The sequence below is a fragment of the Fusarium redolens genome, assembly GCF_020744475.1.
Source record: "Fusarium redolens strain MPI-CAGE-AT-0023 chromosome Unknown BKA55scaffold_16, whole genome shotgun sequence".
Classification (NCBI taxonomy): domain Eukaryota; kingdom Fungi; phylum Ascomycota; class Sordariomycetes; order Hypocreales; family Nectriaceae; genus Fusarium; species Fusarium redolens.
In genome coordinates this window covers 928,541-955,571 of record NW_025763679.1, presented here as the reverse complement: position 1 = coordinate 955,571, position 27,031 = coordinate 928,541, and the positions used below count along the sequence as shown (strand labels likewise).

At 47.2% G+C, this 27,031-nt stretch overlaps 9 protein-coding genes across 9 annotated transcripts; 2 read left to right on the top strand and 7 right to left on the bottom strand.

The window, feature by feature from the left end:
- Positions 1-260: 260 nt before the first annotated feature.
- BKA55DRAFT_694696 (uncharacterized protein) lies at positions 261-1,341 on the bottom strand (the record flags this gene model as incomplete). Its single annotated transcript, XM_046200073.1, has 4 exons — positions 261-508; positions 559-905; positions 952-1,178; positions 1,237-1,341. The coding sequence occupies 4 exons, from the start codon at positions 1,339-1,341 to the stop codon at positions 261-263; spliced, it is 927 nt and encodes a 308-aa protein (XP_046045203.1).
- Positions 1,342-1,890: 549 nt separating this feature from the next.
- Positions 1,891-3,694, bottom strand: BKA55DRAFT_521427 (glycosyl hydrolase; the record flags this gene model as incomplete). The annotated part of the gene is made up of 2 exons (XM_046188512.1): positions 1,891-3,497; positions 3,553-3,694. The coding sequence occupies 2 exons, from the start codon at positions 3,692-3,694 to the stop codon at positions 1,891-1,893; spliced, it is 1,749 nt and encodes a 582-aa protein (XP_046045202.1).
- A 492-nt stretch (positions 3,695-4,186) lies between these two features.
- On the bottom strand, positions 4,187-6,453 carry BKA55DRAFT_651892 (general substrate transporter). Its single transcript, XM_046197325.1, has 2 exons — positions 5,801-6,453; positions 4,187-5,748 (listed from the first exon to the last, which is right to left on the bottom strand). Exons 1-2 carry the CDS (start codon positions 6,088-6,090, stop codon positions 4,359-4,361), a joined length of 1,680 nt encoding a protein of 559 aa, XP_046045201.1. The 5' UTR covers positions 6,091-6,453; the 3' UTR covers positions 4,187-4,358.
- A 1,150-nt stretch (positions 6,454-7,603) lies between these two features.
- BKA55DRAFT_543704 (uncharacterized protein) lies at positions 7,604-8,098 on the bottom strand (the record flags this gene model as incomplete). The annotated part of the gene is made up of 1 exon (XM_046190623.1): positions 7,604-8,098. One exon carries the CDS (start codon positions 8,096-8,098, stop codon positions 7,604-7,606), a length of 495 nt encoding a protein of 164 aa, XP_046045200.1.
- Positions 8,099-12,300: 4,202 nt separating this feature from the next.
- Positions 12,301-13,587, top strand: BKA55DRAFT_597554 (uncharacterized protein; the record flags this gene model as incomplete). Its single annotated transcript, XM_046196092.1, has 4 exons — positions 12,301-12,447; positions 12,484-12,864; positions 12,914-13,050; positions 13,080-13,587. 4 exons carry the CDS (start codon positions 12,301-12,303, stop codon positions 13,585-13,587), a joined length of 1,173 nt encoding a protein of 390 aa, XP_046045199.1.
- BKA55DRAFT_679322 (CHAT domain-containing protein) lies at positions 13,437-17,265 on the bottom strand. The gene is made up of 2 exons (XM_046198165.1): positions 13,782-17,265; positions 13,437-13,730 (listed from the first exon to the last, which is right to left on the bottom strand). Exon 1 carries the CDS (start codon positions 17,114-17,116, stop codon positions 13,880-13,882), a length of 3,237 nt encoding a protein of 1,078 aa, XP_046045198.1. The 5' UTR covers positions 17,117-17,265; the 3' UTR covers positions 13,437-13,730; positions 13,782-13,879.
- Positions 17,266-20,135: 2,870 nt separating this feature from the next.
- BKA55DRAFT_623043 (thiamine diphosphate-binding protein) lies at positions 20,136-24,008 on the top strand (the record flags this gene model as incomplete). Its single annotated transcript, XM_046196794.1, has 7 exons — positions 20,136-20,604; positions 20,844-21,166; positions 21,312-21,347; positions 21,399-21,682; positions 21,741-21,951; positions 22,006-22,115; positions 23,331-24,008. The coding sequence occupies 7 exons, from the start codon at positions 20,136-20,138 to the stop codon at positions 23,797-23,799; spliced, it is 1,902 nt and encodes a 633-aa protein (XP_046045197.1). The 3' UTR covers positions 23,800-24,008.
- BKA55DRAFT_708182 (Alpha/Beta hydrolase protein) lies at positions 23,865-24,995 on the bottom strand (the record flags this gene model as incomplete). The annotated part of the gene is made up of 2 exons (XM_046200731.1): positions 23,865-24,887; positions 24,936-24,995. The coding sequence occupies 2 exons, from the start codon at positions 24,993-24,995 to the stop codon at positions 23,931-23,933; spliced, it is 1,017 nt and encodes a 338-aa protein (XP_046045196.1). The 3' UTR covers positions 23,865-23,930.
- On the bottom strand, positions 24,875-26,867 carry BKA55DRAFT_579020 (HotDog domain-containing protein). The gene is made up of 2 exons (XM_046193796.1): positions 26,455-26,867; positions 24,875-26,402 (listed from the first exon to the last, which is right to left on the bottom strand). The coding sequence occupies exons 1-2, from the start codon at positions 26,808-26,810 to the stop codon at positions 25,331-25,333; spliced, it is 1,428 nt and encodes a 475-aa protein (XP_046045195.1). The 5' UTR covers positions 26,811-26,867; the 3' UTR covers positions 24,875-25,330.
- Positions 26,868-27,031: the final 164 nt, after the last annotated feature.

Below are 27,031 nucleotides of genomic sequence, written 5' to 3'. Positions count from 1 at the left end.
TGCCGAGGGCTATAATTTGCAAAGTATCTTCATGACGGCCATGTCTGCTGCTGGTTTGATTGCTTCTCTATTCTTGTTGGAAAGACATCCGCGTATAGCAAAGTAGACTGGCAGAGGCTTCCATCCCCTACACGCGACTTTCTCGTACGCCTGTGATCTCAAAAGACTTTTTCCTGTGGCCTTCGCCTCTTCTTTTTAATACATTTTTCATCGACTATCAAGAACTGCCAAAATGCAGATGGCCCTGTACTTGAGCATCATTATTTCCCTTTCCAGGCACTTTCCATGACCTCCAAGGCTGTTGTAACTCTCAAGTCGGGGAACTTGTCGTCCAACGGTGGAAGATTTCGAGGCACGAGATACCTGCCAATGCCAGCTTGGTAATGAATCATGGCGAAGAATGCTTCATCGCCTTCACCGTGACCAATCGATGGATAATCAGGAAAGAATGAAATCTTGCCAGACTTCAACTTCTCCAGGCTATCAACAGCGACATCAAATTTGGTCCCTGGTAGTAATTAGTAAACAATGGTTGATCTTGATGGACAAGGTCCCTACCTCTGGCCTTCTCCGCGGCCGCCACCAATTCGTTGAATGACAAGGTGTTGGCCCGAATGGCACTGATCTTGTCCCATTTCTCAAGATCCATCAAACGCGCAACAAATCTGGACATATCCTGAGAGGTAAGAAAGCTGGCCTGGATGTTTCCGTCAGCCGGAATGACAGCCCACTTGCTTTTCATGTTGATTATGTTGATCCAAGGTTCCAGATTACACTTCCAGTGCGGCATGCCGTAGTAATCGAGGAACCAGCCGTTGGCGATGCGGGTGTATGTAAGGTTAGTTTTTTCAAGCTCATCGATGGCTTCAAAGGTGTATCGGGTCAGTGGCGAAAGTTCAATGTCCCTACACTACCGGTCAGTCGGGTTCAAAGATTTTAAAGGATGCTTACTCTTTAACATGGAGCATGTCGAAACTACTGATGACAAAGCGCTCGGTTGTTGAAGACCGTTCAGCAGCCTGGATCAGATTCTTCTGTGCCTGGTTTGCCTCCGGCGATACGACACTAATAGCGCAGATGAGAATATTGACTCCTGCGTCCTCTAGGGCTTTCGTTATAGCGTCAGGATCATTATAATCCACTTTGAGGTAGTTCACAGCGCCTTGTGGGGATCGTTCCTATGACCATGTCAACCTCAAGACCAAAGAGTAGATTGAACGCAAAAGACTTGCTTACCTTTCTGGACAGAGCATACACTTTATGCTTCCCATATTCCACAAGACCGTCGACGATGGTGCTGCCAACGCTTCCAGTTCCTCCAGCTACTGCAACGACTCTCATGGTGATGCGATAATTGTTCAGTGGAGCAGATATCTAGGCAAAGGTATGGCACAAGTTAAAGTGTTAGGTTTAAGGGTGAAATCTGAATAATAATTCTCTCTTCTTAAGAATCAGGCGAGTTTCTGCGTAATAAGCCTGTTTTTATAGAGGGGTAAAGTAAGCAGACTTTGACGATGGACAAATACGGAAGTTTTGCCAATCGTGAGGTTGCAATATTGCGGGGTGTATTACCCATTACGGTAGTAACTTCAACCTCTCCACCTCAAATCTAACCACTGCTGACCGCCCCCAAACGTAGTTGTCCATCCTTAGTGTGATAGTCTCGTTAGAAATAACAGTACTTTGATACAATTGACTGGTGGAAAGATGGTTGAGCGCAGGGTAGTGATCATTCGCCGTTCGGCAAACACCAAGCTCCAGAGGGTTGGCATAGGCAGTGACAAAGACAGGTAAGATATTCATAATGGAAAGAAGTTCATTTTATAGCTTTTCGACTATCATAAACCCGATAATGATGACTCCATGCGCCGATATGTCAGTAGCTGTTCATCACAACTGACTTCGTTCGTAAACAACAGGCTCATCAACCTCAACAACTTCCTTCATGTTCTCCCATAGCTTCACCGATTCAAAAGCAGTCTCGCTTGCTCCTTGTCCTTCAATAAACCAGCTCAAACCTGTGCAGTCTCTAGTATCCGCATAAACCATAGTCGATAAAGCGAATCGATCATTGGCAAAGACCTCGAGAACATCGCCGTCGCAGAAAATTCTCAAGTGAAGTTTTTCCAACTCCTCTGAGCCGTTCCTGTCTGAGTAGAAGAGAGTAAAAGGTCCAGAAATTGCGTCCTTTTCGATATCAGCTTCGTGGTTGGATTTGCTTCTATCGACGGTGATCTTCTCGCTTTGAGGAGAGAAGTGAATGGCTGTTCCTTGAGAAAAGTCTTCGTTGTGTCGAATCCAGAATCCAAGCCCTTGATCGTTTGATGATACCTTGACTGTGGCTTCTAGCTCCCAGCTTCCCGTATGCGTGTCAACAAGCTTCCCGAGACTGGTGTTGCTGTCGATGTTGTTCCAGTGACCAGGCTTGCCCCTTCGAAGTCCTTGCAGATCTGGAAGAGGTCGAATTCCCAATGTCTGGACCGTCTTCGATCCTCTTCCATTTTCGGTAGCCTTGATGCAGCCAACCTCCGCCAATGATGATGCTAGGGTCCTTGTAACGTTTTCGACCGTGTATAAGAATAGCTCCCGAGGAATGGAAAAGTACCCGGTCCAGCCTTTGGATTCGCGTCGGGCCAGGGTAAGCTCGTCCTCCTTCAACCATCCCCAGACAATCCTGTTCTTCGTAATAGGATGCTCATAGGAGTTGGGCGCATATAAACATCCGTGGTCAAGAATTCCACTGTATTCAGGTTTCATCCTGGGGCCTTGTTCCGTCTGCTCAAGAGACCCAGCCATCCACAGTGACCACTGATCGCTACCCTCCTTGGCACCAGGCTTAACTCCACCTTCTGTTCCCATAAGTAAGAAAGGCCGCTCCTCGGACTCATTGTGAAGAGTCATGAAGTTGACGCACTCCCAATTAACACCGAAATCGCCGCCCCATCGTCCAGAGGGGCTGAATCCTGTGGGTAAATCGATCAAAGGGCCGAGGTATGTCCACTGAGTCAAGTCGGTCGGTGAGATAGCGTAGAGAAACACCGTAGGTCCGCCGTCGACAACACCTCCTGATACGAAGCCATACAAACTCGCTTCGCCTCGCATCTCATCCAAAGCAGGCCATTCTGCAAGGTAAGGGTCTCTGAACCCTGTAACGGTGAGACCTTCAGGTTCGCCCTCCAGGATCGGGTTCTGTTCACTCTTCTGCCAAGTCTTACCGCCATCTGTTGATGTTGCAACTGACAGTCCAGCGCAGTTTCGGGTATACGGTAAAGTCCAGTGGATGGGAAGATTTGTAATGGAGGAGTAGATAACTGTGAGTTGGCCCTCCTCGCCCTGGAGACCTGTAGGGTGAAGACAGCCAGTGAAGATGCCCTTATCATCGTAAGGTTCAGAGGGTTCTAGGACTGGATTTTGTGTGTTTTGCTTCCATGTGAGACCATCTCCGCTTGTGTAATGACCCCAAGTGATGTCACCCCAATCGCAGGATTTGGGGTTCCCTGGTGGCAAAGTCAATATGGGAGATGGTCGAGACGGGTGATTGGGTGTACTGACATTGATAAGATAAGTGGTATGTGCCTGTTGAGGCGTCATATCCGGGTGCGCACGGATCATTGATCCAACCTCGAGGTGCTTTGAGGTGGTATGTCGGCGAAGGATGCCATCGAGGGCGGGGTGTAGAGTTCTTGACCGTCATTGTGTTTCTTCTGGGAGTGCCGAAGTATGTTTTCGCCTCCGTCGTCACTTTATACTTCTCAACCGCAGTCATTAATCGTTGAAGGAATGTCAAAAGATATAAAAACGAAGAAAAATGAAGCGACAATGGATGGTTGAGCCCGGGTTTTGCCTAATAAGTAGGTAATTCAGCCGACCTCTCTAGACCCCAGATCCGCCTCAGTTTGCCGATGTCGTCGGACCGACAAGAGTCGAACTGTAGCTAATCAGGTGATGGGAAGGGATTTTGAGTGGGGAACTTCGTAGATCGTTAATGAGCCAAGAGAAAAGGCGTGTCTATCTAAGGTTAACGCTAGGATATCCATTGCAATCATGACGGTCCGAGATCAGATCCGAAGTTTGAGCGTTCCCCGCGCCTCATGGTTAAATTCCATTGCTATCTACTACTTGTTTGGGAAGTACCCGATTATTTCCCCTTACAGAGTCACAAATTGTCAGCTGCTTCACTGTAGATGCGAATGCAGGGTGATGATGGCTTGGCTGATCATTTCACCTGCAGCTGTGATTCGGCCGCAAATGAAGCTATTGTGAGCAAGATATGCAAATTGATTACATGTTGACGCCAATCTAAAATCCGGTTCCCATCCCATAATCTTACATTATCCATAGTTTACCCAGTACAACCGTTATCTAGAATGCGCATCAACCTCGACAGCACCAGTGCTATCTCCGAATTGATCCACCCGCGCTTTGGCAAATTTACGTGCGCTGACTCTATGCTCAAACAAAACATCCAACTCTCCATAAGTCCTGCCTTTTGGTTCCGGAAGACGAAAATATGCCCATACCATGATAAGAAAACAAAACGCCGCCCAGAAAAGACCTGTTTTTGCACCCCAGTTCCATGCATGTACACCAAGCATTCTCGGCATCAGCGTATTATTTACCAGGCCAGCCATATTATTAAAGTTGCGCGCCAATACGATTGTTTTCGCTTTCAATCGTGTTGATGGAATTTCTGCAACAATGGTGTAGCAGACTGGTCCGACTGCTAGATCGTAGATAAAGGTATAAAAGATGAGAAGACTGCCGATTGCCCAAGAAGGACCTGACTGGCTTTGAGGTGCAAATCCAAGGCCACCGACGACTAGAAGGATTATGAAAAGCGAGGTTGTGCCTGCGATATACAACGCGCGACGTCCATACCTTGCCATGAGGAACCACGACAGAATGACGCCAATCGCGCCAACAGAATACTGTACAATGTTAAGAGTAAACGCGCTGTTTGATGAGAGCCCTGCGCGCTCGTAAAATTGGACTGAATAGCCCATGAGAACGCTGCCGCACATGGCTTGCGCAACGTATGTGATGGATGCAATCTCGGTTCGTCTCAGATCAGCTCTCATAAAGCAGTGCCAATAGTTAGTACCCGCAGACGTAGCCTTTTCAAGCTCATTAGTCTCGTGAATCATTGAGACTTGCGCATCAGCATCAAATTTGAGATCAGGCTGAGGCGTGACGAGACCCAGAATAGCCTTCTTTGCGTCTTCGTGACGACCCATGCGAACCAACCACCATGGCGATTCTGGCGCAAAGATCGTACCGAGAATAATAAATGGCGGCCACATCCATTGCAATGCAAATGGAACGCGATATGACCACTCATTGTCCAGATTTAGAAGTCCACGAAGGACTCCTGCTGATATCAACTGCCCGATAACCCAGCACAGATTCACATAAGCCGTGAGATAAGGCCTAAGAACCACGGGGGCGATATCAGATGCATATGCCAACGTCAATGTCTGAAAGACACCCCATGGAATGCCCATCAGAATCTGGCCTGCGAGGATCATCTGGATATTCTTCGCAAAGAACACGATAAACGTGAAAGCGACCATGATGATCTGCGCCAGTATCATAGTCTTCTTGTATCCAATAGCATCAGAGACCCAGCCATTGAGATACAACCCGAAGATCTGCCCGCACATGCCGCCGACTTGGATGTACGTCTGCCAATCCGCAGAGATAACCATGCCACCATCGGGATCTGGTTGATTGCCATACTTATTGCGGAACCTAAAAAGCAAATTAGCTCTTTTACACGCCGTAGCAGCAGGGAATAACGTACGATTCGTAGCCGTAAAATGAACCAATGAGAGCCATGTCGTAGCCTTCCATGATAATCGCCATGGAGAACAGCAGGGAGAAGCCAATGGCTTTGGGGTAGAGACGCACGGCATCGCGAAAGGTAAGCTCGTGCTCTAGCGCCGTGGCGGCGCTGGCTTCTGCATTGTGGGCTTGGCTTTTCGGTTCATCAGTGGGAATATGACTGATCCTTGTTGACGGTTTGGAGGCCATTTTGATGGTGTTGGATGGTGACACGGTGTCCAGGGACGCGTTCTCACCGCCTTGGCTCATGTTTGTGGTTAAAGTTCGAGACACTAACGGTGCCTCTTTGACGAGCAGTTAAGCTAGGGGATGGTACAATTCTCCGAGTGGCAGTGTCCAACGGAAAATCTCACTCAGTTTTCGGGGTTTGGCTCCAAATCCGCGACCGGTGGGTCGAGGTCAGCTCATGAGGTCTTTAGGCGCAAATCGTCATCCCATAAACTCCAGATCTGGCTCGTTCGTCGGTCCGGGGAAGGCAGAATCTCGTGTCGCATGTCCCGAGGTATGCTTTTGAGGGGCGTTTGACGGGTCTGGGGATGGAGATGGTGATGCAGGCTAAGCAAAAGCTGGGGTTAAGGAGAAGAGAATCTGGGGCTGGGGGGCGAAACTAACGGGGTCGTGTTGGTCGGTCCGACGGGCTTTTGGTTCAGTCAAGGATGTCATTCATTGATTTCTGTGGTTTCCCAAGATTTGTCGGTCCGAGATATCATGTTTAACTGCATTGGGAGTCTGGCCTTGGTGGAGAAGTCCGTAGTGCTACACATGACCAGTCCAGAACAGTTGTGCTCGTTGCAGTTACAAATTCCTCTATTTGCAGTAACAGTACCTTTCTCTTCTGGCTTAAAGCTCCTTTCTTCTCTATTCGACCACCAAGCCCTCTCGCGCGATATTCTTCGACTCTTTATTGTGATTTTTATGCTGCCTTTTGAGATTCTGTGAGATACTGATACAAAGCCATTTCGGCAAGTGATCATGATATGCGGGCCGCCTCGACGTTGTCAATACCAGGCGATATCGATGAGAAGCGTGGTAGTTACTTGGACTTGTGGTCAATCATTGATGAGGGTTTGTATGTATGAGAGTCTGGTCTATTTAATCGCGTCAATTAAGTATCGCTAGCCCATGAGAACGAGGTAAGGCGCGCGATGCAAGCATCAGCTGTCAGGTCTATCAACTCAAAATAACACTCTCAAAAACACACTTCAGGCAGCATACCAACTACCCACACAATAGCCACCGGCTAGAGAATAACTTGAATAGCTTGACTTCTATAGTTCTATCCTTCTCAAGCCTGGAGGTATTGATGGCTCTTGATCGCCAGAGGAGCTGAGGCCCTAAAAGTTGCATTAGAGGTAGCTCGTAAGCCATATAAATCCCTTCCAGATGTTCTGCACGTCACTTTGCGTGTTCTTAGGCCTGTTATAGCGGTCATCTTTCTGTATCCCCAATCAAGTGTATAGCTCATCAGTGAGTATAGCACGAATGCAACTCATAACTGTCTATTTCCCTCTCTTCTCTGTGGTGAGCCAGAAATTTAACCTTCCTCACTAACGTAAACAGTTCGATTCAGAATTGGCTTTGACTGAAATGAAAGAGACAGGTCAAGCAGTTCGGCGACTTTGAGAAGAAAGAAAAATCAAGCCAGGGTGTGACGCAGATTTAACCCTAATCATAGGTCATGGTGGTGCCCCGGTTCTGGGACAAATTCTGGTTAAGTCAAGGTAGAAATACGAGTCTCTCAACTGGCGAGACTCCAGTATATCTATTCAAGCTTATTATCTGACTCTATAAAGACAAGGCGTTCCTTGTAATTCTTCGAATCCGCACGAATCTTGTCAAACTTCTCTTTATTTATCTCATTAATCTGTCGGCCCTCTTGCCGATGTTCCTCAGATAGTGGTGGGGGAAGGATACCCAGGGATGGATTATACCATTGCTCTTTAGGAACTTTTGTTCCATCAATTCCGCGCCAGAATTTCTCTTCCTCGTGATCATAAGGCGAGCGGTCTAATAGAGCTTTGATCAATGCTGGCCTTAAAGCAATTGCATAGTGAATATTGCGATCAGCATCAAGAAAGCGGAAAACCCCGTCACGGCCCAGGTCTGCAATGCCTAACAGGCCTAGGTCATGGCGCTCCATGTTATATAGAATATCGCTCATTTCTTGTTGTTCTGGCGAAAGGCCTTTGTATGCAATGCCGCGGCAAGCTGCTTCAGGATCAGCAGGCTCTTGATGTTTAGAACCAGATTTAGACATGATGAGGGAAATGTTTGTCGTAAATGTTGACTGGCGGTGAAGTGTAAGAGATAAAGACCGACAGTGAGGCCCAACATGGGAGTGGGCTTATCTTTAAACAAGCGGGATTTCAGTTATAGTTACTGCTTGAAACCCCCAATCCTTCTAATTGGCTGAACCAGCAAGTTCTAGAATTGCTGTGCCTCTCCATCAGTCCGTATCATAAGCAAATGCCATATTAACTTGAAACAGTCCCTACAATCTACGGGTCGAAGGCTTATGATTCAAACGAATTGTAGAGGACCTGTAGGTCGTAGTGAATTTTTTGAGTTAATATGGTAGCGCTAGTATTACTGTAAGAAGCCGGTGCAATAATCGATCAGTACAAAGATGCAAGCGACGCATCAAGCAAGATATGGCAAGATATGCAAAGCACCTTTGTGAAACGCGGATCGAGCGGATCAGGTCGGAACCTGGCACGCCAAGTTGGTCAATACGTTCGATTCTGTAGGTAAAGTGTATATGCATGTTGGTTGTTGTCTTCCCATTTGGGATGTGATCTGATTCAAACTTGCCGAGAGCCGAGCGTAATGGGACTTTCGGAGAATTGCTTTGTATCTAGCTAATAGCTAGATGCAAGCTCACAAATATTTTAACTTTTCGAGCCATCTCTTGATAAACGGCCAGTAAGCTATTTATTGTCGTGGGGTAGTATAGAATAAGATTAAAGTAAAAGTTAGACTAAGAGACAGGCCTTTGCCCGGTAAAATGGTCTATATGATTGTTATAGAGTCTTCCTGGTAAGACTATAACCGATTAAAATAGCGGTAGACTTTGTTCCAACGGAGCTTTCCTTGGGAAGGATTTATGCGTGTTGGTTGTTGATTCTAGTAAACCCTGGTTATTGTCGACTAACAGCCATGATATTCACGCAGTTTCTAGCATGTGACTTATTCGGAATTACTGGTATAAAAGCTGCAAGGGGTGGCAGGTATTCTACTTGATGCCAGATATACCAATATAGCCGATCTACTTAGTGTTATTATATTAAATAACCACCGAAAAGTCTCTTTACTTTATATCAATATAAGGACTGGTACAGTCATGCCTCTTCACCGTAATAAAACCAGAGTCAAGGTCTAACAAGTAGACAGGATCCTCCTTCCTTACAGTTCTATTTACTAGTAGTTTTATAAGTATTAAGTATATAGTTAAGATTCCTAAAGATGCTATATAGGTCACAAACTGGGATCAACTTCATAAAATAGCTGCCAAATACCAGGACATAGCATTGGTACTAATATATAGAGGCAATATTATTGAAGTCGATGGAAAGATTATCCTTGCAATAGATGAGGAAATGACCAAACAGATCGACCACTTGATTAAAGAGTTGGAAAAGAAGAATCCAGAGGTCGAAGCAGATCCAAAGACTTCAAAGAGGCGAGATCTGGACCTTCCTGGACGCTGGCGCCAATGCACTCGCCCTGGATGACTTAAATAACAGAAACTAACAGTGACTCGGCGTCAAGTCCCATCCACTTGGAGTTATCGCTGAACATTTTGAAAAAATATGGAGATGAAGCTGTGTTGACATGATTGATGATCCGCCGCTTCATTCCCCGCTTTTCTGCCTCAGACTATGCTGCTACCACTAATCCAAGAGCAATAGATAGAGTGAAAGTTGGTATTAAGGATATTTCTAACTCTTATTAGTCCTCCAAGGATAGAATTGCAAAAAGCCGAGCTATTATAAACTCGGTTCTAGGGTATGTCGAACTGATGGCGTTATCTCAGGATATTGCCCTTTTGGGAAGTTCTTATCTTATCAGAGATAGGACCATGCTTTCTTATCTCTACGCCTGTTCACTTACTCTCGCCTTTCCCGAAGATCTCAGAGCATATCTTGGGACTCGCAGATAAGAGTTTGTCTTAATCTTCAAGTTAAATGCCTGATATACAAAGTGGCGATTCTTGTACTGCTTTACGACCGTATTTGTTCCCCTAATGCTCCGGCAAACATGGAGAAGGTTCCAACGTTCAACTTTCTATCTCAGAAACGGACTTGTTACTCACTGCTCATAATTATCAACATGTTTCTAAGTTTTTCATCTGTCGTCCTACCATATTGGCAACAAATGTCTCTAGTTCATCCGAGAGCAAATTACATTTCAGTTAAGGCCCTATTCTTATAGCCTGTCTAAAGCTTGCTTTTAGTGGGATTCTTTGACGCATGAGCTTAAAGGGACCTATCTGGGAGAGTTGTCATAAGGGTTAAGTATCGATTACTAATTCTTGAGCCTGTCATGAGGAACAGTTCTATTATGCATAGTAACATCAATTTCTCGTTAGATTGGACATCGTTGTAGAGCAGTATAAAACACGGAACTTGGAAACGGAGCAGCCAAGAGTGGGGGAATCAGGGCGATGAAGGTGCATAAACGGACATTGGCATGTCTCTTCAAGCCCAAGCCTCAACACCGTCACGATTCTTGAATAGCCGATATTGACCATTGGACTTGCTCGCAATAATCTGGCAATGTAGGCTACCAACTGAGCCAGCCCCCCACAGTTCTACCAGAATTAATCTGGAGAGCTATAGTCACTACGCTACGCAAAAGCTTAAGTCTAAGATATCTCCGTTCAATACCAAAACAAGATAAAAGACTCGGCCAACTTCGACCTTTCATTCCAGGCAGTCCTTCTTCGAACTGGTAACCAGTGTTGAAAATCATCAGCGATTCTTTAATGTCTTTGGAATCCAAATCCGTGCCTTGCAGCAATGAAGAATATTACCGAGATTTAACATAGTTTGCATAGCAATGGAGTTGCCTAACTTTCTCTCTTCGGCCGAGGCATACTTATTAGCTGCGCCCAGCGAACGGCCTAACAATTCGGTGGCTTTTCAACTAGCTGCAAAATTATCCGTAACGTTACCAGCGATGAGATACAAAAGTTCATAAAGCGGCAATCTCCTCGCCAAGAAAATGCATTATAGAAGCGAAAAACGGTCAAGTACAACTAATATTTCTTGGCAGCATTCCTTGGGTCTATACTATATGGATATAGTGAACTATTAAGCATTTCTCCTACAGAATGAGATCGCATCTAGATCTTGATACTAGCAGTGACAGGCATGCTGGGCCTGCATTGGGTAGTCTAAAATGTTAGTCTGCTAGTCGCGGGTGGCTAGTCTCTTGTGTAATTGGCCTGAGACATACGGGAACTTCAAGGAAGACGATGATTAGCTGGGAAAAGAGTTCACGGCATGGCCGAAGCTCAACGCTGGCTTCGTCGAAGCGTAGCGAAAGCAGCATAGAAGAGATATATTACATCATTATGCAAGCATATATCGATTGTATTTTGGATGGCCATCTTGGTGAAACCATTTAGGAACGGCTGGCTGTCAAATCACTCATCTCCTTTGGGAGTATTACATTTCTCATGATTGAAGTGCTTCCAGGAAGGCAAAGGAAAGAGGAGCTAGTTGATGGGTTAATCAAGTTGAACCACTTCGGTGGTTGTATGTCGATCTTGACCCATGTGCCTGGTCCTTGCTGATCGGCAGCAGCCGTTGCGGCCACCACGAGGTAACCATTGCCTCGGGTCTTTCTCAATGCCAAGACTCCACGTGGATTTCACACTCTACATAGCCACACTTTAATTGCTTGCATACCGTCACCACTTCCTTGATATTATTTGGCGCAACGAAGTTTATCGGCATATTCTCGTGGCTGGTTTTGTACTAGTCGACGGAATGTTGTGGGCGGCACGACCGGATCGTTGGTCTCACTTTAATTACACTTATTTACCCTCTTACGGTTGTGGCTTACTTTTTGAGTTGAGATTTTGGAACTTTCCGTAGATGAATGAGATTAAATGTAGCATACCAATCTGTTGTCGCGCCAATAGGTGAGACGGAACTAGAGATATGTCGCGCTTGTGATATTGTATCGAGACATGGGCAGTCTTTCTCGATTAGTTCCTTGGTTGCCTAGGTGCCGGAAGAAGTTAAGTCATAAGATGAACCTTCAAAGACCACAGAAATCAAAGACATCGAGGAATACCTAGATAATGACCTTGATTGAAAACGTAAGAAACAAGTATAAAGATCAAATATATCACTCCAGAATATTATTTCTCAGCCAACAAGTCACGAACACTTATCAATACCCACCAAACACATTCTTCACTCCCAATATATCTGGATATTTCTAAGCAAGATGGCTGTGACCTTCACGGCAGGCATGCTCCTCTTTTCCGCAGGCAAAGCTATTGTCTCAAGCGGAATCTCCTGGGCCATATCTGAAACCGGTAGCTGGGCAGCTGGTCGATTCCTCGACCATATCACTTCAGATCCTAATGCCGAAGTAACTAGAGCCGATATCTATGGAGTCGTGTGAGAGATGCAGCTAATCCAGTCAACGCTGGATGATCTCACCGACACACTCTCCAACGGTATTATTCAGATACGTCTGAATACCTTGAATCAGCCAAGGGCACAGATTCAGGCTCACTACAAGACTGTCGCGGATATCATAGATACCGCTTGTGACGTAGCTGATCGAAACCTCACGGAGGCAGAGCATGAACGACAAATGAGTCGGCTGCAGCGGCGGCTGGATGACCGACTCCAGGCATGCGCCAACAACATCCCCGGATGGCTCACTCAGATTCATAACTTCTTGAACGCCAATGGTGAGAGGGCCTTCATGCGACAGCTTTCGCAGCAAGCCTGGAACGAGTCTCCCGACGTGGTGGCCTACTATAGTAGAACAAAAACAGTTGTAAGTATGAATAATCGAAGTCGATGGACTACAGCTAACATACATGAAGGTATTTGACTATTGGATCACCGTTTCTAAGGGTATTGATCTTCTTCAACTCGCATATCGAACAGGGGGTGTCAAATTCGACGAAGGACAGCGTGCCATCGACCGACATATACGCCAACTGCTCGACCAGGAAGCTTCGTCCACTTCATTGGAAACCAAACCATCAGACTCGCTGAGACGATTTTGCTCGATCCCTCCAGACCCCACCCGTTCTTCTGGGAGACCAATCAAGATACCTATGCCGCAGCTGAGGATGTCGGTGCTACCCAAACCCGTATCAGTGTTAACACTCGCGATCCAGTTGAGTGGAGAATGGACCCCTGGCCCCCTGTAAACGTTGAAACTTTCGATCCCCTCAGAGGCTACCCCGTCGCTATCAGCCAGGTCGGACAGCGCGGTATTGTGTGCCCCGGCGGACGACACGGTTTGGCGCTTGAGCCTTTCGCACGACCTACCTGCACTTGGTCCATCAAGCCAAGACAGCCTGGAAACGAGCGATTCCCCTTCCAGTTTATCAGTGAACTTGCCAGAAAGGCCAATAACAACTACTACATGATCACTCACCCGTCTGCTGGCGTCCCTGGAAGGATCATGTCCCTTCTCACTCAGGTGCACCGCGAGGATGGAAGTCACTTCTTCTATGTCAAACCTCAGGGTCTTGCTGCTACATCCTAAATTCTCCATTCTTTGGAGTAAACAGGAAGTAAATGCTTAGGCATTAGACATTGTCATGAAAAACAGTCTCCTTCTGTTCAAGCTGTACTTATACTAGTTTTATCTATCTTTTCCTGTTACTGTTTCGATATGATATACAGTTTCTTGTACAAATCGATTAACACGATGATACTGTAGATGGCGTGAGTACTTACTAGTTGATGAATACGATAAACGTACAATAGGTTCGTGCATATCTTGGGGAAAGCTGACCCAGACCACCATTCTATTGAGTGACAGTAAGCTACCCGTTCTATACTCCGAAGTGAACATAAGGAGCCCATTGTGGCAATTTAGCAACCTCGTCCTCATCATCCAAGGCTTCAATATCACGGGAACCCGTCATTCCTACTCCTTCATCTTGCAGAATGCACTTTGCCTTCCTTTTCCGTCCCCGAGTCTGACTCTGTTCTCTGAACCATTGATCTCGCATCTCCAATGTCGCCCTATGTAAGCCCTGACAAACCGACTCATCTGCCGAATCACCTCGCTGAATACCTTCGTAGGTAACCCTTGCCATATGAACACTAATATCGTCGCCAACCTCCCAAAGAGTACCGATGACGTGACGAAATCCAGCAAGCTGAAAGGCACTAATAAGATGAATACCCTCATCGAGGAACTTCTCGTGTGCAATCTGTCCCGTACCGCATGCCGAGAGGTAGGCGAGGAATGGCGAGTATTGCTGAATGTTGATGTCCAGCAGGGTTGACACTGTGAGAGGATCCTTCTGCCAATCTTCTAGTAGAAGGCTGCTTTGAGAGGGATCACGCCCGTTGGTGCTGCCGTGACCAGCGAAGTGGAAGACCTTGCATTTGGGGAGCTGCGAAACAACATCGTCCTTGAGAGACTTCGGCTCGACAACATCAAATCCTTTGGACGTACAGATGTGATGCAACAGGCTGACTTCTTTGCCTGCTGAAGGGAGTGTGCTATATCCCGGCGTTCGCTTCATAGACACGAGCACAGCCCGCTCGGTATCTGATGGAATGGGGCCCAAACCTGCACGACCCCGACTCCGGATGACCGCTCTTATAGATGAGCTATATGATGAAATTGCTCTATCCATCACGGTCTCCGCCGATCCTTTGTAGTGTCGGCCAGCTGCATGGAGGGGGTATATGCTCAATACACCAGTTGGAATCCACCAAATCCGTGGCAAGCGTTCTCCAGCAGAAGCCTCACCGATTCTCAGCGCATTAAGAACAGGTTCAGCAATAGTATCCCATAGCCATTCTAGTATCTTCGGACTTGAAGTGTGGGGTTGTTGGGTATTGAACCTTATATCCTTGATCGTAAGCCTTGGCAAAGGAATGCTTCGAATCTGATCCCGCTCCACGAGAATTGCGTCACGACGGAATTCGCTTACGTTGATGATGATAATTGGTCCGTTAAGGGCAGCACTCTTGATGTTAGACTCGCTTGGCGCAGTGAGGAAGTCTTCGAATCCAGGCTTTTGACGGATGTCGTCAAGTAGCTTGTCAAGCTCCTCGAGTTCATGGCCCATTTTGGAATGCCGGGCTGAGGACGTAGCCCCGTGGATCAGATCACCCGACTCTGCTACAGCTCTCAAGGAATTGATTTGAACCCGGAGCTGGGTGAAACGTTCAGCAAGCTCAGGGTGTTCAGTCCGAAGATGGTAGGTTTCGATCCGTGACTCTTCAACTGAGGATGCCATCATTCCTCGGCCTTGTTCAAGAAACCTCAAGGCAGCAAGTGCTCCTTTATTCGCCAAGAGCGCAACAGCTGCAGCATCAGATGATAAACCATAGACTTGGACCAGGGAATCTTGCTTATCAGCATTGTTCGAGGTCTGTGCAATGAGATTAGGAACAAGCTTCATCGCTGTCTTGACAGCTTCATAAGCCTTATCCCAGTCAGGTACTGCCGCATAATACTGAATGAGTTCCTTTCCTGCGCGAATACGAGGGACATCGTAAGCGCTGGAGCTAAATAAAGCAGACTCAAGGTGTGTAATGGCAGCTTTGAGGTGCTCTTGTCCTTTCGTCTTCCAGAACAGATCACCATATCGACCACCTTGGTTGGCCAGCCTGTTACTACGTTCAGGGTGGCCTTCTTCTGTGGCATCCAGTGCTTCTCTCCCATAACGAATAGATTCATGCAAGTCGCTTGACAATCCCGTTCTCTTGGACATGTCACTCAATTGCACTGCCAGGGTGTTTAGACAAGCAGCTCTGTTCGCGTGACCGCCCGGTGTCAAGTCGACAGCCTGTTGCCCAAGCCTCAACGCCTCCGCAAGGTCTTCCAACTTTTGCGTATTTTTGTACTTCGTAGTGAGAAGAGCCGCAAGGTTATGAAGCGTGGTAAAAATATCGGGGTGGTTCCTATGGGCGGCCCGCACAGCTTTTCTCTGCACACTGATAGCTTCCTCAAGATTGACAGGGTCATCTATTCTGAAGTATTCGTGCTTTAAGATGATTGCTAAGTTGGAAAGGTGCTTTGATTTGGTATCATCGTCAGGGCTCAGTTCGCAAGCCTTTCGGCTGACTTGTATCGCTTTCTTTAAATCAGCCACGGTTCCAATTCTTCTGTATCTCCGACTAAGTTGGATGCCAAAGTTGCTGAGACATCTGTGTCTGTCGATATACACATCCTCATTCTGTACACGATCACAAACCTGCTGAAATGCGCCAATAGACTCTTCAAGATCGGCCATATTTCCTGTCCTGAGGTACTGATCACTCAAGAATTTCGCATAATTGCTGAGCTGAGCCATGCGCTCCAAGCTATTTTCTTCCGTTACATTAATAGCTTGCTTCACAATGTCGATCGCTTCCTCGAGATCGGTTTGGTCTCCATGTATTTCATATCTCTCACTTAGTCCTAGCGACAGGTTGCCGAGTCTCTCGAGAAGTTGCGGCGAGTCTTCATCCGTTCGTGCGACGACATCGCGACAGATTTGAATGGCTTCATCAAGGTCTTCCTTTCTTCCAAGAGCTTGGTGTCGTGCTGTGAGTGGAGCAGCCAGGTTGGCTAGAAAGACGACATGCTTCGGATTGCTGGTTGGTGTCACGGCGACGGCTTCCCGTTGGATCGCAATGTTTTCCTCGATGACGCTGAGCTCTCGTGTCTGCATGAAGAGTAAGCCCAGTTTTGTGGATAGCTGATCGAGAAGTGTTCCTCGGTGTGGATAAGTATCAGAAAGAGCAGCGATTGCATTTCGCGATGCGCTGATGGAATCTTGAAGCCCTTGAACATTATGTGGATCTCTTCTTGGGTATTTATCATGCCAGTAGATAGACAGGTTAATCAGGCGTTGTGTTCGCTGTGGGTGATCCTCAGGTGTGAGATGAATAGCTTCGGTTGCCATGTTAATAGCCTTGTCAAGATCGGGCATCAATCCGACTCTTCTGTATCGAATGAAGTAGCGATGAGCAACTTTGAACATTTGGTCCGGTAATTCTGGATCGCCATCGGAGATATCCTCGAGGATGGCTTGTTCGACTGTGATTCCTTCAGGATCCGACATGATATGAAGTAAGGAAGATGAGTCTGTAGCCACAACTGTGTGATTATCCAGGTAAATAGCAAGATAAAAGCAAATACTTAGACAGTGATAGTCAAGAACCAGGAAGAAAAACCTAGGACATTGAATTTCAGGCTGTTTGATGTGTAATTACTACCCCGCTCGACAATATGCAAGGCAATATGAGGCTGAAAACGTCATGTTATGTGTGTATGGTTGCCTCTTCGCAAATCGAGCCTATAAGGAGCCAGAGAGCCTCGTCGGTGTGCCACGCTGATTTCGTGACGAAACCAGTTACGAACATGAATTATAGCAGGAAATAGGCGAAGGGCAAATAAGTCTGAGGAAAAGGAAATCAAGATCTTGACCGCTTTCTCGAGCTATCAATAAATAACGACTACCGTAGATCTTCGAAGGGTATTTCGGTCAGGACCCTCCCCAAATGCACCCCGTAGAACCTTTGACATGACTATCTTCAGTGTTGACTGCGTTTCATCCAAACAGCACTCGACCAGATATATCTAGCAGTTGCAGGAATGCGCCCGTCTTCTGTCCGTCTAAATTCTTCAAGTTTAACTAGAAAAGAGAGTAATCTTAGCTGTTCATCCTCCGTGCCATCGGTCATCGTCTCATACAGCTCCATGGCACCGTTCCGTATCTTGAAATCTCTGCATTTATGGGCAACGAATACTAAGCAGGGCAGCAGATAAAGATCGACGCATCTATCAATACGTGACATAGGCTCCGATCCCTGTGTTAATGTGCGAGTCATGTTCAAAATGTCTTGGAATGTCTAGTCGAACGACTCGTAGTCGAGCTTAGCGTTATCCCAGCAGCAACTCAACAGGATAAAGAGGACTTCCTGACCTATCTGCAAGATGTTCGAAGTATTCGCAAGAATAAAGTAAGTTTCTTGCTTGAAGTATTGGTTTGTCATAGCTTGCCAATCTCGCAATCGTGGGAAAAAGGCGGCTTGTGGACTGCGAATCTGTTCCATAGTTTTGACGGAGAAGACAGTTGCCTCGAGGATAAAACTCATAAACGTGTGAAGAACTTCCGTGAATTCAATGGCTGTAGACAGAACACTGTGAGGTACTGGTTTGAGAGGTAGCCTTGACCAACACGAAAGAAAGGAGAATTTAGGCTGGAGATTATCTGCACCTGGCTAAAACAATTTGCTCAGGCTGATTTCTTCATCATCGTGAGAAGCTATATACAGAGGCTGGTGAGGGATCGGAGAGGGTGAGATGATTTCCTTAAAGAGGTGTCCGTCCCAGATTCAATAGCTCCATGCTAACCGTGAGCATGTGATCTGCTGCCTTTCTATTTCCGTGGAGTAGTTCAAAAAGAAATAGCAGAAACATGTTAGTTAGCAAAGTGCGACGTGATATCGTATCGAAACTTTACTTTGAGACAGCTGCTGCATATTGGCTTGACTTCGTCATATCGCCCATGTCTCTTTTTACACTCTCGAGAAACAGTCAACAGTCCTGCTAGCTAACAAGCACTACTGGTAAATACTGAAAGGCGACCACTGCGACTTTTGGGCTTGCTAGTACGAGCCTGTTTCATTCCTAAAATGTTCCTAGGGAGGCCATGCTGGAGGGCGCTAGCGGGTATTATTCTGATATTCCAACAGCCCTCATGGACCTTGGTACAGGTGCTTGACCAAAGGTTAACAGTCTAAGAGTGAGAGACTATTCATCAGGGTTATGAAGTCTTGGTGGAGGAGAAGTTGTGAACTTCAAGCGCTACAGGCTGTTCAGCGAAGTTGCTCGTACTGCCGCTGGTAGTGCTTATCTGCGGCCCTCAACTTAGAACGCTTGTTGGGCCGTAAATGCATCCCACTCTATACAGTTAGCGGCGGATGAGATTCGGATTCTTCACAATGCGACACTCAACTTCGGGGAACCCGGACCAATCGATATCACATAATGCAGAACTTCGTCATTCCATGTGGTGAGTTATCTGCCTTATGTTACACTGCACTGAGAGTTCCAGGTATTTGAAATACCACAATGTCTGTGCTTAAAGCACCTTTTGTTTTGAGGCGGTTTCATTCCGCTTGCTCGTTGCACCGTGACATAGATGGCTTCTGTGGAATGTCATTGCATGTTGATTCAGCCCGCAATGCAACCATCAATTATTACCGCGTAGTACCGCAGCCCTAGCCTAGCCTACCCCACCGGCCCTGAAATTCTTCGAAATACTCTGCTGCCCCCATCACTATTTTCACTGCTGTAAACGATAATTCTTGACTTGGCCTTCATGTTCACGCAGGGTCTGATTTCCAACTTGGCATTGATCTGGCTTGTATTCAAGCACTACAATCGTCAACTAAATCTTTTTCCAGCAGTCACGAATCTCTATAATGCTAGTAGCCTCAATTTCTCACCCCGATGCCTCTATCCATCCATCAATGCTTTGGCAGAGTTCGGTGAAAGAAATCTGGACAGCAAGAGTAGAATGCTGATTTGAGGCTATCATCATATCACCCATTTCTTATCCGGTTGAATGCATGTCAGATGCGAAAATTGCTAAGAACCAGGTTCATGGGCCAGCGGATATTTTTGGCCGTCACCGTTACCCAAACAGGTAAGCCACTGAGTCAGTTCTGAAGCTTGGCACGGCACTTGCGGCTCACCATACAGACGGCTCACAGCGGAACGCAGCGCTTCGATACTACCTTATGTGAGCACGACCGATATAGCAGAGGCATTTGTTGCATTCCGCTGCGTTTTGGAGGGTTCCAATTCCGCACCATCCATCATGATACAACATAAGCAGCCATGCTATGCAGCGACTGCATCTTCGATGCTTCTCGTCCGATGAGCGGTTGCAACGGCATCAGCCTGCAAGACAACGACATCCTTTATTGCGAGGTCCGAGTATAAATATGTCTGCTTGGCTCCTCAGAGATGACAGAACAGAACATCATTCGTAACATTCTTCCTACTCAATACAGCTCTATACTCAGTACTTCACTTCCTATCCAAGCCAGAAAACCACAGCATCATCCACCATGTCTCAGATCAAAGTTGGTGACTACCTCTTCCGCCGTCTTCACGAGCTTGGCATCCGTTCAGTCTTTGGCGTTCCAGGAGACTACGAACTTGCTCTTCTTGACCTCGTCACCGACAACGACCTCTCCTGGAAAGGTAATCCCAACGAACTCATCTCTTCTTACGCTGCAGATGGTTATGCTCGTGTCCGTGGTGCAGGAGCCTTTGTCACCACCTTCGGCCCCGGTGAACTCTCTGCGTACTGCGGCATGGCTGGTCACTACGCGGAATTTGTTCCTGTTGTGCATATTGTGGGCTACCCAGCTGTCGATGCTGTTCGCAACAAGAAGATTATGCATCACAGTCTCGGAAACGGCAAGTTCGACATGTATGAGAACATGGCCAAGAACATCACTGCTGCAACTGCCGTGATCAACTATGCACCTACTGCGGCTCGAGAGATCGACGAAACGCTTGCCATTATGATGCGTGAGAGCAGGCCCGTCTACATCGGGCTCAGCGTCGATATTGCTTACGAAATGATCGACTCCGAGAGGCTCAACGTCCCAATTCCCACCAAGCTGCAGCCGAATGATTCAGCTCTCGAGGAGAGTGTCGTTGGAGAAATCAGAAAGTTGATTGAGAGATCGAATAACCCAGGTATCATTTTTGATGGAGGCAAGTTTTACGGGTCCAGTTGCAACACAAACCACACTAACTATTTGTAGGTGCGGTACGCAACGGTGTACTCGAAGAATCGCATGAGCTGATCAAGTTGACCAACCTCCCAACCTTCACCACCGCGATGGGCAAAGGTGGTCTCGATGAAAGTATTCCCCAGTTCGCTGGCGTCCACTCCGGTGCTGGTACTCTACCCGCTGTCAAAGAGGCGCTTGAATCTGTTGACACGGTCATTTGGATCGGCAACTATCCTTCTGACTTTAATACTGGCGAGTTTACGACTGTTGTCAACAAAGATGCCATTGTTATTGACCTCCAACGTTTCGCGGTTTGGATCGGCAAGACCCAATATTTCGTGTCAATGAAGCATGTGAGTATAGTTCAGGGTAATTTTTGGCAAAACCAGCTAACTCTCTCAGGTTCTGCAACGCCTCGTATATTCGCTTCGGTCGAACCCAATCTCCATAGCCTCACGACAAGTCACTTGGGATCCCTATCCAAACTTCAACTTTCAGGCCAGCGACGACCTCAAGCAGGATTATCTCTGGGGCGTAAGTCACACTGAAACATCCTCCATCACAGACCGATGCTGACGAACACAGGCACTGAGCTCTTTCTTCCGTCCCGGTGATGTGATCATTGGCGAGACCGGAACTTCCGCTTTCGGCCTCTGCGACACTAAGCTCCCCAGCGGTGTCATGATGTTTAACCAGACCGTGTACGGCAGTATTGGGTATGCTACTGGTGCCATTGTTGGAGTTGGTCAAGCCATCAAGGAAAGCGAGGGCAAGTGGAAGAGGCCCGTCCTCGTCACTGGAGAGGGCTCCATGCATCTCACTATTCAGGCACTGGCAGATATGCTGCGATGGGACCTCAAGCCAGTCATGTAAGTATCGTCTTCTCACTTCTGATGACAGGCTTTAGCGTTTGCTGACATGATCCAGATTCGTCCTCAACAATGGCGGATACACAGTCGAGCGTCTCATCCACGGCAAGGAAGCCTTCTACAACGAGGTCGCAATTCTAGACTACTCCATGCTCAGCAAGACTTTTGGACCAGCATTCGAATCCAAGTACCATGGCCCTGTCAAGACCTGCAGAGAGCTATCATCGATCCTTCAGGATCCAAAGTTCGGCAATGCAGGCTGTCTTGAGGTAAGATATCAGCGTCTTTCACCTTGATTGAGAGAGGTTACTAATGAAACGCAGTTGGTCGAACTCGTCTTACCTCCTCTCGACGCACCTTCTGCTGTCATCAAGACTGGTGCCGCTATTGATGCATTCAACAAGGCCAAGGCTGAGCAGGGGCCAGGGCTGCCGTCAGATCAGATTAACAATCAGATATATCAATCAGATCAATCAATTCAAATCAGATATGAAATTTCGTCAGATCAATCAATTCAAACACAAGCATCTGTACATCTGATATATCTGAATGGAGAGCAGCTACCCTAGAACCGCCGGATCATCCGTATGTTCCGGCTCCGGAGAGAGTGGCTCTTCCTGAAAAGCTACGATGTTACAGGGGTCAGCCGAGCTGATTGGTCCTGGGCCCTTGCTTGCTGGGGTCTTAGGTAGAGGCGAATCTAAAGGTACCCGTATTTACTCACGAGATTCGGAACGCCCTGTGGAGTCAATTGCCATGTACTAAGTGGCTCATTCCTTTTAGACTCTCAAAATGTCGATTATAGCCGTGTTAAATCCAAAAAGGCCAATTATATTGCTAAATCAGCCGTAAGAAGGGTAGTTGACTCCACAGGGCGTTCCGAATCTCGTGAGTAAATACGGTAGATCACCCCTTTTTTCTACCTCTCGCTCTGATACGGCATAGATTTAGCCAGACTTTGGTGGATTGATCATAGCAATCCCGCGTTTGAGTAGATTTGCATTGGATGTCCTTGCAATCTCGGCCATGTCAACCGATTGCAAGAGAACATTCAGTCTTGCGAAGCTTACAGTCAGCTCACAGCGACATTCTCTACTTGGATCGAGCATTGAGTCGATCCAATTACTGAAGAACTGGATAAGGGGAGGGTGTGTTACTCTATGGGGTCTATGCTTAAGCAACAAGGCAGTCAGATCCCACGGGCAGAATCGTGAGGCTGGGAATAGCTCCACGTGACCTATTATATATCAGATATCTATCAATCAATCAATCAGATCAGATGTAGAGGGCAAATTATCAGTTCAGTTCAGATTTACGTCCTAATCTGATTTGATTGATCTGACGGCAGCCCTGGCAGGGGCCAAGCGGTAACCAGGGTGCTTAATGTTTGATCCCATTGCGGTATGGGTAATCAAGATGGAAATGATATTGAATTTTAGACCGCCTGCTGTAATCACTAGTTCAGTCCAGCCAATGTTCAAAAGATACTTGAAAATCTTGACCCTATCGGCAGTAACGAGTTTGAAGTGACGTCATTAACTCTGAAGGCGCGCCCTATAATTGACCGCATCCGCATTTTTTACTCCACCATCGACATATAAAACTCCAAGAACAAGAGGTCAGCACTACTTCATCGGAATACTTCGAGTGACCGTCCCGTTTTCAAGTTTAGAACCATGTCGCTAATGGCCAATGACCCGGGCGAGCTCTCGCTCAGCAAGCTCCTCTCAACTCTTACCCATACGCTCCATCCAACCACCTACGTCTTCGCCACCTTCCCAGATACCTCCAATCTACCACCCCTATCCGAAACGCAAATGATGTTCAAGGAGTCCGAGGGAATTACAGTAATCGTCAGCAAAGACTATGCAGAGTCACATAAGATCGACTACTTCTTCCCCTGCAAAATGATCAGTCTCAACGTCACATCGAGCCTGGAAGCTGTCGGATTCATGGCGGTTATCGCGACAAGATTAGCGGCGAAGGGCATTGGTTGTAACCCTGTTAGTGGGTTCTATCATGATCATATCTTTGTGCCTCTTGGTCGGGAGGAGGAGTCATCGGAAGTGTTGGTACGATTAGCGGTGGAGAAGAGGGAGGAGACAGAGAAGGCATAGCAAGAAGGGTCATGGGAAAATATCTATCAATCTTGAGGGATTTATCAAGACGGAAGCATAATATCATGGGAGTCTATCAATGTCTAGTATGAATTCTGCCTCTCGGCAGGCAAAGCTGAGTGTTGGACCTATTACTCCAAAAGCCACTTGATACCTTCAACAAGGTCTACAGCTGCTTTCTTCCCCTGGCTCAAATGCACGAAAGCGCCCCAGAAGATATGAGGCATTCCAGGATAGATATCCAACCGCGTCTCAATCCCATTATCTTCGCGCAACACCTGCTCGTAGATCAAAGCCTCATCACGAAGGACATCCATTCCACAAACTTGGAAATACGTCCTGGGTAGGTTGTGGTGACCCGTTGGCCAGATAAATGGAACAAAGAGCGGTGAAGATGTATCCCCAGCCGCAGAGTCGTGAAATATCTTGTCCAGAGCTGGGGTGAGAATAGGATCGTTCTTACACTTGGCTTGGGTCCGAGCAAGGTAAGATTCCTTGTATTTCTCAGGTAGGGAGTCTCGTGCCTCTGGTGGAAGAATCATTGGAGCGAGCAGAAAGACGCCAGTTATCACAGGAGTAAGTTCCTCATCGCGGGCCAGATGACTGGTTATCGCAGCCATGTTTCCTCCAGCTGAGGAGCCACCAATGATGAACCCTTTCGACAGTGAGACCTTCAACTCGGACTCCGCATTGGCAGCAACCCATTGCAAGCCGTCCCAAACATCGTTGATGCTAGCAGGAAACGGGTCTTCAGGTCCTTGACGATAAGAAGGCGCCAGACAAACGACGCCTAACTTTTGTACAATATCACAACACGAGCGTTCAGTGTCTTCTGGAGATCCGATAGTCCACCCGCCACCGTGTATATATACAACAAGCGGCGGGGTTGAATCGGATTTGTCAACCGGTTCGTAAACATGAGCGCGCAACTTGTAGCCATCTCTTGCAGTGTAATAGACATCGCGCTCAGTAACACCACTCTCTGGGTCGGGTGGCGTATGAAGGCTTGCCATGTACCATCTCAAACTTACAATGGCTTTCGCGGGGTCAGAGGTGTCAATCTGGGGAATGTTTATCGTTTTGAGGTACTGCAACTGGTCAGTTCAAAGTCAATCTTGTTGGCGCTGGAGAATTACTTCGGCCAGCTCCGGATCGATGGTTGCAAGTTGCAGTCGTTCCTCCTTTAAGAGCGTCATATTATTAGTTCTACGTCTGTTCGCGACGTCAGATATTCTCAGTATGGTAGGTGTAAAGAAGCAATACCCAATTCTAAAAATTGATCAAAGGTAATATCCTCAGCCCGGAGTTAACGGTCTTATCGCATTCGCAAGTGAGAGGTAAGTTAAGCTATCCATTTTTGGCTTATTACTATACTAAAAGCTATCCAATCGGTATTAGGACTCGGACATAGTCCTTGAATTCCCTCCGATGTGAAGCTTACGTGTCGCCAGGCTTCCTCTCCTTTAGATAAGTTGAGGCTTTCGAGACTGTCTACGCCTGGTCATTGGCAGCTCATAAACACCACTCTTCGTTATCCAATCAGGTTGACATTATCCGAGGCCTCAGGTCTCTTCTCGGAAAAGGCCTTGGACTCTTCCTTTCGCTGACTGTCGCCCAGCGAAACACGTCTCCTAGCATCGATATACACCATGTACTCCTCATACGTATGCGGCAAGACCTTGAGATCTTTGGGCACGGAGAAGGTATAGTTAAACTGGCCAGTTGGTTTTGCAACACCATGCTCAACGTCACGAACCTTGCTGTCAACTCGGACATGCACTCGGGTCATGGGCTTCTCCGGATCTGGGAAGCCAGGCTCAGTGCCGTCTTCCTCTAACAGAGGAGGATCGGTGTATGCGACAGTAGCGGTCAGGTACAAAACACTGCCGACAGGAACGGGGTTTCGGAACGTGCAGGGATCAGCGCTGATGAAGGTCGGTCGAGCATGAGCAAAACTCGCCGCACAGCAGAAAGCTAGCTCAAATGTCTGTTTCAAATGGAAACCACCAAAGATCATGGTCTGGTGACGATTTCGGTACTGAGGTTGCATAATCGCAGCCGTTGATAGTTGAGTCTTTGACATAGCGACAACGTTGGATGGTTGACGAAGATCGTTGTTGGGATCGTGGTATGCAAGCTGCCGAAGCCAAATTTGATGAATCAGAGCAGATTCGGCATCGTTAGGTTCAGTCTGAAGAAGCGAGGCCTTAGAATTCTCTTTCTTGGACAACGATTTCGCCTCTCCAGCCTTAAAGATCTTCTCTTCCTCCTCATTGGTAGGTACAAGCTTGGGGATGTTGACGGGCTTTCTTGTGTTGGGATCTAGGGCGACCATGGTGAAAGTGCACGTGAGAAGGACATCCTCCGGTTTGCTTGGTTCGCCTTCTTCTCTGGCCTTGGCGACTTTACAGGTGATCTCGACACTACTTCTACCGGAAGCATATGTGACTTGGCCACTATACTCGAGATCGCAAATCTCGGTAAGTGGATGCGCTATTGTGATACGGTCCAGAGCGGCGGTCACTGTTGTAACGCCGGGGCCGGTATGTTTGTAAACGATGATTCCAGAGAGGGCATCCAGGTCCATGAATAATGTTCCGAGTCTATCACTTTGGTTAGATTGATGCATGGAATTGAATCAATTGGCGCGTTTACCTTATGTGACCGGATGAGTTGACATAAGTGTCTGACAGCCAAGGGTCTTTCTTGAGAGGAAGCACAACGCGATGGTAGCTATCGCTCATTTTCTTGGGAGTAAGGTCGCGTTCTTTTGGGTAGTCATCAGATTTGTGAGCCGGCAGACCCTTTTGCTGACGCTCGAACGCCTCTATCCATGGCATCGGTTGCCTCTTATCCTCGAGGCCCTGAAATACGCCATCTGTTCTTCTCGGGGTTGTTGTATGGAAGCTGCTGGCATTGAGACGAGCCAATGCAGGGCTGACTGGTCGCAGTACATTTGGTCTGCGCAGCGAAGCGACAATGCTTCTTGCTTCTCGACTCCTCGACATCATGGTGAGTTGTTGAATTGAGGTTCAAGTGTTGATGGTCGTGTGACGCAATGTTGAAGTTCGCTGGCGGATCTGATTTAGCGAACCGGAGAAACCTGATAAGTCAGCGAGACGCTAAGATAAGAAATCTCGCGGACTTTGATAACCGAGCTTGTTAGACTTGAGCGGATGAAACCGGCTTCATGGAAATGAATCTGCGGTGCAATAATTCCAGTAAATTTTGT